Below are 11,132 nucleotides of genomic sequence, written 5' to 3' on the forward strand. Positions count from 1 at the left end.
GAGACCAGCCTCATCAACATGGAGAAACCCCGTCTCTACTAGAAATACAAAATTAGCCAAGTGTGGTGCTGCATGCCTGTAATCCCAGCTACTTGGGAGGCTGAGGCAGGAGAATTGCTTGCACCCGGGAGGTGGAGGTTGCAGTGAGCTGAGGCCGTGCCATTGCACTCCAGCCTGGGCAACAAGAGTGAAATTCTGTCTCAAAATCAAAACAAAACAAAACAAAAATACCTGTAATCCCAACATTTTGGGAGGCCAAGGTGGGTGGATCACCTGACGTCAGGCGTTCGAGACCAGCCTGGCCAACGTGGTGAAACCCCGTCTCTACTAAAAATACAAAAAATTAGCCAGATGTGGTGGTGGGTGCCTGTAATCCCAGCTACTCGGGAGGCTGAGGCAGGAGAATTGCTTGAACCCGGGAGGCAGAGGTTGCAGTGAGCTGAGATTGTACCACTGAATGCCAGCCTGGGCAACAAAGCAAGACTTCATCTGGGAAAAAAAAAAAAAGACAAATAAATAAATAAATAAAAATAAAAGTTAGCCAGGCCTGGTGGCTATGCAGGAGGCTGAGGCAGGAGGATCACTTGAGCCCGGGAGCTCAAGGTTAAAGTGAGCCTTGCAGGGGGAAAAAAGTCTCTCTTTATTTATCTGTTGTGTGCCTTTTCCACTAGGGGGTGAGCTTTCCTAGGATGAGAATTTGGTGTGTCTTCCTGCCTGTGTCCCCCGTGCCTAGGCTAGTGATGCTGAATAAACACATGCGGAGAGAAGGACTGGCTTGGTAGTCTGCAGGAGGAAGAGAATATTTCAGGCTTGCAGCCCAGGGTCTGGCCAGGAGTAGGTGCACAGTAACTTACTAGTTATTTTCCTACTGGGTGCCTGGTGGGAGGCAGAGCCACTTGTGTGCTGTGGGGCCGCTGCCCGGTACCCAGCCGTCTACTGCCTGTGTGTAACCACGGCTCTGCTGTTTATGCTGTGTGTCCTTCTCAGGAGAACAGGGTCTCTTGCTCCTGCTTGGCGGAAGAATTGTGCAACAGTGTTGTTGTTATTGTTGTTGTTTTCTCGCTCTGTCTCCCAGGCTGGAATGTGGTGGTGTGATCTCGGCTCACTGCAACCTCCACCTCCTGGGTTCAAATGATTCTCCTGCCCCAGCCTCCCGAGTCGCTGGGATTACAGGTGCCCGCCTACCACACCTGGCTAATGTTTGCATTTTTAGTAGAGACAGGGTTTCACCAGTTTGGCCAGGCTGGTCTCGAACTCCTGACCTCATGATCTGCCTGCTTCAGCCTCCCAAAGTGCTGGGATTACAGGTGTGAGCCACTGTGCCTGGCCAATTTTTTTGTATTTTTGTAGAGATGGGGTTTCACCCAGGCTGGTCTCCAACTCCTGAGCTCAGGCAATCTGCCCACCTCAGCCTCCCAAAATGCTAGGATTACAGGCGTGAGCCACCGCGCCCAGCCTGACAAAGCCACCGTACCCGGCCCGACAAAGTGTTCACAAGGCTTCTGCCATGTGTGAGGCTTAAACAGTGGCTGGAGTTCCCGGCACTTGGGGCGGCTGTTGTAGGAGGAAGCCAGGATTCACTGTACACCCACAAATCTGGCCAAGGCCGGCCGCTCTGCTGTCAAATCCTCCCAGCAACCTGCTAGGCAGGATGATGATCCCCATTTGATCCAGGTGGAAACAGAGGCTCAGAGAGGTGAAGTGACTTGCCTAGGGTCACACAGCTGGTAATGATGGGAATGTTGGGATTTCATCTTGGGTCTGTGGCTTGCTCAGCAAACGTCTACAGAGAGCCAACAGCACTTGTGCTGGGGTAACGAGATGGACCCCGAGCTGCTGCTAGTAGAGACCTGCACTGTCCAACAGAGCTTTGCGAAGGTGGGAATGTTCTGGACCAGCTCTGCCTACCAGGGGAGCCACTGGCTACAGGTGGCTATCGAGCACTTGAGATATGATGAGGGTAGCTGAGGAAATGTGTTTTTAATTTGATTGCATTTTAATTAGCTTACATTTTATGTATTTATTTATATAATAGAGACAGGGTCTTGCTCTGTCGCCCAGGTGGGAGTGCAGTGGTACAGCCATAGCTCACTGCATCCTCCAATTTCTGGCCTCAAGTGATCCTCCCACCTTGGCCTCCCAAAATGCTGGGACTACAGGCGTATACCACCTTGCCCATCTTAGCTTAAATGTAATAGGCATATGTGGCCAGTGGTTGCTGGCACAGGTTTAGGGAGAGACAGGCAATAAGCAAGTAAGCAGATGATACAGTGACAACCTGGGGTACAGGTTATGAAGAAAACACACACCATGACGGGGTGGAGCATCCCAGGCCCCTCTTTGGAAGGAGGAGAGGAGTAAGGGAAGGTGTCTCTGAGCTGAGGCCTGAGGAAGGGAAGGGTCCCCATCCACACCTAGGGGTGTGCAAGGAGTGACATTCTAGAGAAAGGATATAGCAAGGAGCAATGCGCTGGGGCAGGGAAGAGGCTTCCGTGGGGAGGGTCAGTGGGGAGGCCAGGGTGGCTGGGGTGAGGGGGACAATGGAAGGAAGGGGACTGTGTCAGACTCTGCAGGGCCTGTGGGCTGTCAGGAGGAGCAGATGTGTCCTGTAGGCAGTTGGGAGCCATGGAAGGTTTTGGAGCAAGGGAGTGCCAAAACCCGCTGTGTTTCTCAGGGTAAAGCCCACCTTTACAACTGCTCTGATAAGGGGTCTCTGCAAACACACCCTTTCCAAAACAGGGAACTCACTACTTCACAAGGAATTTATCTGGCAGGTGTTTACCTAGACACCATCCTAGAAGCACTGAGAGTGCAGTAGAGACCAAGCAGGGCAGGGATGGAGCTCCACAGTGGCCTGCTCAGGAACCTAGTCTGTGGCCTGGGGAAGGGAAGCACCAGCCGGTACCCAACATTGAACATGGGAATCTCACATCCTCTCAGCTGCCCACTTCATAAGGACACTAGGGCTTCTTGGACTGACTTTCCAGATGAAGATCCGGAGGTTCAGAGGGGAGAGGAACAGGCCTCTAGCTCAGCTTCTGGGCTCCCACCTCCTCTGCCATCCTGCCTCTCATTTCCCACCCTTAGCTCGGTCCAGAGGAAGAACCTGAGGTTCAGGGAGGGAAGTTCTCCTGCCAGAGCTGCACAGCTGGGAAGAGGTAGATTCCACGTTTGACCCATACAGCGCTCCTTCCACTCCTGAATGTCACCTCAACAAGGCACACACCCACTGAAAAACCCCCAGTACCTGTACGGCTGGGCTTCCGAGATGAACTTGCGTTGCTCCAGGGGCCCTGCGCTGGCTCGGAGCTCCTTCACCACCACCTGGGCAGGGGTGTAGTCGGAGAAAATCTCTCCCAGGATCACCTGGTCAAGGGGAACCCAGGAGTCAGCGAGTGCCAGTTCCCCAGCCCCGTCCCCTGGGACCAGCTCCACTCCACCACACAGCTCCCAACCCCAGCTTCTCCCTCCACATCCCACCACCCTTGACCCACACCAGACATGGGGTGAGACACTCACGGGCCCAGAATCCGATGGACGCAGGGACGGATGGAAGGATGGACAGACGGACGGACGCGTGGAGAGCCGGGTGGCGCGGCGGAGTGGTCAATGGAGTGAGGAGGGAGGCGCTGACTGACAGATGTCGGGGATGGGGCGGGTGGGAGCCGGTGAGAGGTGGACGGAGGGGGAATGGGAGGCTGAGGGGGCACGGGGAGGAGGCGAGGGATAGATGAGAAGTGGTGAGAGCAGGGGTGTGGACACAGAACAGGAGGACAGCTCGGATCCATGGAGCCCTGCCTCCCCTCCCCAGCCCACTCACCTTCCCAAACCAGCCACTCCCAATCTCCTGCAGGTAGCTGAGGTGCTGGCGGCTAAGGCCCAGGGGGGTGGTCATGTCTAGGGAGGGCAAGAGGGGAAAGCCCCTGAGCCTCTCCCCCCTCCCGAGTGCCACCAACACACCCCAAGTCAGTGGGGACTGGGGTCAGAGCAGACATCACTCTCTTTTCATTGGCTGCCACCCACATTCCATGTCAGAATCTCAGCTTCTTCATTGGCTGCTCACAAGACTCCAGCATCCAATCAGTCCTTCCCTTTGGCATCCCAAGCTCCTATGATGTGATTTCAGCCTCCCATTGGTTGCCTCTGAGACTGTGCTCTATGCTAATCTCACCACTGCTTGCCCCACAAGAATCCCCAAATCTGGTTTTGGATTAAGCAATGGCTACCACCAAGATGATCTTTGTCTGCCTTCCCATAGGCTGCTTCCAGGATTCCGGGGCTCCCACCTATGCCTTTCCCGTTGGCTGCCCCTGGTCTCAACCGCCCCAGCCCCTAAAGGAAGACACTCAACATCTTCTGGCCTTTCCCGGGACACCATGGGATTCCGGTCATGGCGTGGGGCAGTACCTGAGTGTGAAGGCTGCGGGGCAGGCATTGGTAAGGAGACCTCAGCCAGTGGGAGAATGTAGACATCAGGCAGCGACTGTGAGGAGGAGGTCTCCTCCGCAGGGGGAGTGTACTCCCCGGAGCAGTCCTCCCCTTCAGGGTTCTCAAACTCCTGGGGCCGAGAGAGGCGAGGAGGAGTTGGAGAACGCAGGGCTGAGAGACACGCCATCGTCTTTCTCTTACGTTTGTCTCCCCTTCATTTTTGTAACTGTCTCCCAGTCCCAACCCAATTTCCATCCCCCCGTTTCTCCATCCCAAGGCTCCAGATCTTGCCATAGCTTCAAGCTAGAAGGTGCTCTCGGATTTACTGCCCCCCTCTCCCCACCAACCACCTGTGTTGGGGGTAAAGGCCTTGCTGGAGTCTTCCTCCCCAGGTTGAATCCCCTCATGCACCTCACCTTGAAGCCGACATCGCCCCGTTTGCAGCACAGACAGGTGAGGAGGAGGAAGATGAAGGCCAGCAGGCCGGAGCAGGAAATGAGGACCACAGCGTAGGGAGGAGCCAGAGGAGCCCGGCCCAGGGCGAATCCATCTGCGGGCACAGGGCTGGGCTGGGGTCCCAGCTTCAAGTCCCTGGATACCGGAATCATGCCCCCTCCCGTCCCGGCACGTCTTGGACTACAACTCCCATGATGCTCTGCGACCAGGGTCCCTTGGCAGAGGTGCAGAGTGGCCCAAGGCATTGTGGGAGCTGTAGTTTGGGGCCTTCCCAAGTGGTTGGATTGGGGGTGGGGTCTCTCCTCTGGTCCCAAACTGGGACCCCCCCACCTCACCCCACCCCATCCCCTCACCCCAGGCTTGGATGAATTCCAGTGAGGGCTGAAGGAAAGAGGAGTAATAGTGAAGCCTGGAGCTTGCAGAATTTAAAATACGCTCCCATGGACAGCCTCATTACCCCCTCATTGGGGAGGAGGACGAGCTCTAAGCTGCAGGCTGGGAGAGGATTCTTGCCCCATGCTGGAACCCCCCAGTTTGTGGGGTTGAGATCTGTCTCTTTTAGGGACGCTTGGCGCACACCGATGTCCTCTATCCCCAGCCCGAGACCCAAAGAAGGGAACTCCGCAAGCCCTGGGTCTCCCCAGAAGCCAGAGACAGCCTCTCGTGTTGTGTCCCCCTTAGAAATAGTATTCCTGTCCTCTGCCCCCAATTCTCCCGGAGGCCCTATCCTTCCCCGGCTTCCTGCACACACCAGCACAAACACATGCGTGCACGCATACACACATGTTGCCCAAACGGAGCCCCCTCCCCACCCAGCCCCCAGCCTCCCTCCCACAGGCCCTGCTGACAGAGGCACCGTCCCCGTCTCTCCGGGCCCGGCTGGGCTGCGGGAAGACGCGCACCAGGTGACGGGGCAGGACCTGCAGACAGACCCCTGGGAAGACAGCGAGGCCACCGCGCGGGTGGGGGCCGCCGGACAGACGGATGGCCCGACAGACTCACCGGGGTGGGCCGGGGACGCCAGGCAGCCGGAGGCGGAGACGGCCGCAAGGAGGATGAGGGCGCCGGGGGCAGGCATCTTGTCGAGGATGGCAGGGAGGTGGAGGTGGTGGCGGCTGGGGAGGAGGGGGGGGCGGGCCCTCAGCCCCCAGCCATGGGGACCCGCGCGACCCTGGCCTCCTCCCGGCCCAGGAGAGGGGCAGGAGACGCAGGACAGGGGGAGGGAGGGGCTGCTTGCTGGCTCAGGTACCCCCCTCCCCCTCTTTGAAGGGACAGACGGATGAAGGGATGGAGAGGCGGACAGAGGAGAGGAGCTGGGGAGCCGGGGTTGCTGGGGTGGGGGGGAGAGGGTAGGATGGGGGGGGCGAGAAAGAGGGCCCCGCCCCCGAGGGCAGCCAGGATTGGGGGAGCAGAGAGCCTGTCACAGGAAGGGTGGGAGGAGGGAGGATGGAGCGTCGTCATGGCAACTGGCTCCCCCGTAGCATTGGCTGCCAGGAGGGAGGGGAGGAAATGGGAGGGGGAGGGACAGACAGGGACTGGCACACGCTTGCGGCGGGGAGGGGGAAGGGGGGGCAGGGCCCACGGGTGCCTGGCCCGGACACCGCTGTGACATGCCACCAGCATGGACACATGTGCTACACGCCAAGATGCAGATGTCAGGCACGCGCAGCCCACACACAGCTGACACACGTCGCAGGGACCCTCATAGACAAGCGCATCACATACAAAGGTGGACAGCCATCAGCAGACGGGGACACGTACACGTCACACACAAAGACGCAGGGACCGCACTGGAAACGCACAGGCAGGCCGGCTTCCAGCACAGATGCACCCGGCCACGCAGGAACGTCAAAGCATCACAAAGACCCACACATGCCCCAGACAAAGTAAAGCCCCAAATCCACAGACGCACACAGCACAAAGATCCCCACGGACACCACTGTGACATGCTGACACTCATAGTCACAGCCACGCAGAGAGCCCCTAGACAAATGAGCAACAAAGAATACCCACAGACACAAGTATCACATACATGCATGTCACATGGACATGCACAGACAGCAATTGCATGGACACACGCAGACACATACATCATATGAACTAACATAGACACGGACCCAGCAGCTACACAGAGACAGGCACATCACATACGTGAGTACACAGAAACGTAACACATGCATATATATGGACATGTAACATGCATCATTCACACGGACACACACTTCACACACATGGATACATACAGACACATTACCTACACATGCATACAGGCACACACAACTCATACACACAGGGCTACATAAATCACATGCAAAAATGCACATAAATACACCACACACTGATATACACAGACACATATAACATGCACATATACACAGTCACACACTATACATAAACACAGACATAGGCACACAGATCAAATACACAGACACACAGAGATGCATGTATCACATACCTAAACAGACTTGGACACACACATCACAAATACACACACCTTTCACACAAGGTTACAAAGACACAGAACCCCACCACAGTCACACATCACATGCAGAAACACGCACGGGCACACATAACACATACAAAGATTCACACACCCACAACACAGACACAGACACGCGCACAGACACACGGATCGCAAATACCCACGTTTCCCGTGAGGTTTCGCAGACATTACACAACCACAGCACTTGCCTCATACAAAAGATACATGATCATAGTTTATTTAATGTATTTATTCTTATGAGTATTTAGTCTGTGCCAGGTATCGTCCGCAGCGTTTTACACGTACAGAATTACCTTGCAATCCTCATAACCGCCCTCTGAGACAGGTATTTTTAAATCATGCCCATTGTACAGATGAGGCAACTGAGGCACAGCGCGGGGTAGTCACCTGCCCCAAGGCACACAAGCCGGGAAGTGGCAAAGCTGGGACTGGAACCCGGTCCATCGGGGACACCGACACATCAGACAAGGACACACATACATCACGTGCCAGGCCGCCGCCGTCTCGGGGTCACATCCCACCCTCCAGCGCCCCGAGCTGCAGACACACCCGGAAGCGCGGACTCCCACCCTGGGCGCGGACCTCTCCATCGTCCGTGAGCACCTGCGAGGCGTTCCCCTGGGTGAGGCTGGGCCGGAGCTGCGCACCCAAGACGCAGCCTCAGCAACACTCGGCGCAGGCGACCCAGCCCCCCACCCCAACCCCCCAGCAGGGGCCCAGGGCTTTCCACCAAAACGCGCAGCCGTGGCGCACACCGGCCGGGCAGTGCACACTCCCCGCAGAGCGCAGCCCTCCTCATCTGGGGGCTCAGGGGAAGGGGGAAGGGGCTGCCTTCGGGGTGTCTCATTGGAGAAACTGAGGCAGGTTCATCACGGGAGGGAGGGGGCGCACGGAAGGGCTGCAGGGTGGAGGGGATGCAATCGGGGGGCGGGGAGTGAGAAAAGACGCAATTTGCTGCCCCGGTGGCTGAAGGGCACAGAACCTGGCGGAAGCAGAGGCTTATGGGAAGTGTAGTCCTGGCCTTGAGACTTGTAGGAAATGTAGTCCTGCTCAACCCAGTAAGGAGGCTCAGGTTAAGCCGCGGCTGGATGCGGGTAGCAGAAGCCGAGAGAGGGTCCGCTGCATGGGACTTTGGAAGTGACGTGAGCAGAATTATCGAGTCCTAGGGAGTGGCACAAGCGGGGCTGCAGTCCTGACTCTGGCCCCAGCTCACTTGTTCATGTATTCACTCAACAAACGTTTATTAGGCACCCACTATGTGATTAGGCAGGCGCTGGGCCAGAAGCTGGGGCCGCAGCAGGAAGCAAGCGAGACGTGTTCCCTCAACTTCTGGAAGTCTCGAGGATTCAAGGAAAGCAGCCACGAGTGGAATAATTGCACATTAGGGCTTAAGCACTGCCAGGCACCTCTGAGTCAGGGTGGGGATGGAGTGGGTCTTGTCTGGGGAGTAACAGGGGGTTCCCTAGAGCTTTTCAAACTGTGAGCGCCCAGCCATTAGCAGGGGTGATATCAAGATCCTCGGTGGTCTCAGAAACAAAGTCACTCTCTGAAAAGAAAGAAAGACAAAAAATACTCCGTGGCAATCAGCATTTTTTTTTTTTTTAATGGGGGGCCGGGCGTGATGGCTCACGCCTGTAATCCCAGCACTTTGGGAGGTTGAAGAGGGCGGATCACGAGATCAAGAGATCAAAATCATCCTGGCCAACATGGTGAAACCTCGTCTCTATTAAAAATACGAAAATTAGCCGGGCATGGTGGCAGTTGCCTGTAGTCCCAGCTACTCAGGAGGCTGAGGCAGGAGAATCTCTTGAACCCGGGAGGCAGAGGTTGCAGTGGGCCAAGATTGCCACGCCACTGCACACCAGCCTGGCGACAGAGTAACACTCCGTCTCAAAAAAAAAAAGTAAGGAAAGAAAAAAAGAAAAGAAAAATGGAATAGAATAAACTAGAACTCCATAGCAGACTGCATGCTCAGTATAAAGGAAATGTTAATGTATGAAACTTTTTGTTGTTGTTGTTGAGCCAGGGTGTTGCTCTGTTGCCCAGGCTGGAGCGCAGCGGTGCAATCATAGCTCACTGCAGCCTCAAACTCCTGGGCTCAAGCAATTCTCCCACCTCAGCCTCTGGAGTAGCTGGGACTACAGGTGCATGCCACCACACCAGGCTAATTTTTAAAATTTTATTTTTGTAGAGATGGGGAGTCTCCTTGTGTTGCCCAGGCTGGTCTCAAACTCCTGGCCTCAAACAATCTACCTCCCTCAGACTCCCAAAGTACTGGGATTACAGGCCTGAACCACCGTGCATGGCCCATATATGAAACTTTTCTTTCTTTCTTTTTTTTTTTCTTTGAGACAGAGTCTGGTTCTGTTGCCTAGGCTGTGCAGTGGCATTATCTCTACTCACTGCAACCTCTGCCCCCTGGGCTCAAGCAATTCTTCTGCCTCAGCCTCTCTAGTAGCTGGGATTACAGGTGTGTGCCACCACGCCCGGATAATTTTGTACTTTTAGTAGAGACAGGGTTTCACCACGTGGGCCAGGCTGGTCTCGAACTCCGGGTCTCATGTGATCCACCCCCCTTGGCCTCCCAAAGTGCTGAGATTAGCGGTGTGAGCCACCACACCTAGCCGAGGCTTCACACTCTTAAATTGTTTCTTTTGTAAGGTGAGATTGTTCCTAACTAAGTCTCACCATGGAAATACTCCAGTGTTGGATGACAGGTTGGCTGCCAAGCCCCTCTGGGGTTGTTCAACAGAAGCAGTAGATACTCCTGTGACCTTGTTTAAAATCTGAAAAATCGGCTGGGCGCAGTGGCTCACGCCTGTAATCGGGAGACTGAGGCAGGAGAATCGTTTGAACCTGGGTGGTGGAGTTTTCACTGAGCTGAGATTGTGCCACTGCACTCCAGACTGGGCGACAGAGCGAGACTGCCTCAAAAAAAAAAAAAAAAAGAAAAAGAAAAAGAAAAAATTATGAGTCTGTTTGGGTCAGTTTTATCACCAAATTTATCCTAATACTTTTTCCTTTTTGGCACTTTATTGATTTCAAATAACTGAAACTACATGTCAGTGGTTCTCAAAGCATGGTTCAGAGTTCCCTAGGAGTCCCTGAGACCCTTTCGAGGGATCCATGAGGTCGAAATTATTTGTATATTACCCTCCTGAGATGTTAACTGCCTTTTTTATTCTCGTTCGCTCATGAGTGGACAGTGGAAGTTTCCAGAAGTTGCCCAACATGTAATGAATGGCGGCACTGAAGACAGACACAGATGCAAGGATCCAGCCAGACATTAAAGAGATGTGCGGCTGGGTGCAGTGGCTCATGCCTGTAATCCCAGCACTTTGGAAGGTCGATGCCAGTGGATCACTTGAGGTCAGGAGTTTGAGACCAGCCTGGCCACAGAGCGACAGAGTGGAACGCTGTCAAAAAAAAAAAAAAAAAAAAAAAATTCCAAAATGCCACATACCACCGCGTTGCACTGGGTTTTTTTTGAAAATGGTTTTTTTTTTTTTTTTTGAGATGGAGTTTCATCTCATTGCCCAGGCTGGAATGCAATGGGGGTGATCTCAGCTCACTGTAACCTCCGCCTCCCGAGTTCAAGTGATTCTCCTGTTTCAGCCTCCTGAGTAACTGGGATTACAGGCGCCCGATACCAGGCCTGGAAATTTTTGTATTTTTAGTAGAGACGGGGTTTCACCATGTTGGTCAGGCTGGTCTTGAACTCCTGACCTCAGGTGATCCACTCGCC

At 54.8% G+C, this 11,132-nt stretch overlaps 1 protein-coding gene across 1 annotated transcript in view; it reads right to left on the minus strand.

Moving 5' to 3' along the window:
- Positions 1 to 7,574, minus strand: part of LMTK3 (lemur tyrosine kinase 3) — a 29,073-nt gene extending 21,499 nt beyond the window's left edge. Inside the window, exons 1-6 of the mRNA XM_025367826.1 lie at positions 7,531 to 7,574; positions 5,887 to 5,999; positions 4,845 to 4,978; positions 4,408 to 4,558; positions 3,821 to 3,897; positions 3,248 to 3,366 (exon numbers count right to left, since the gene is read on the minus strand). Coding sequence (XP_025223611.1) covers positions 3,248 to 3,366; positions 3,821 to 3,897; positions 4,408 to 4,558; positions 4,845 to 4,978; positions 5,887 to 5,962 — 557 coding nt within the window. The 5' untranslated portion in view covers positions 5,963 to 5,999; positions 7,531 to 7,574. The remainder of the gene's footprint in view (positions 1 to 3,247; positions 3,367 to 3,820; positions 3,898 to 4,407; positions 4,559 to 4,844; positions 4,979 to 5,886; positions 6,000 to 7,530) is intronic.
- Between the last annotated feature and the right edge of the window lie 3,558 nt (positions 7,575 to 11,132).

Source organism: Theropithecus gelada, chromosome 19 (genome assembly GCF_003255815.1).
Source record: "Theropithecus gelada isolate Dixy chromosome 19, Tgel_1.0, whole genome shotgun sequence".
Lineage (NCBI taxonomy): Eukaryota > Metazoa > Chordata > Mammalia > Primates > Cercopithecidae > Theropithecus > Theropithecus gelada.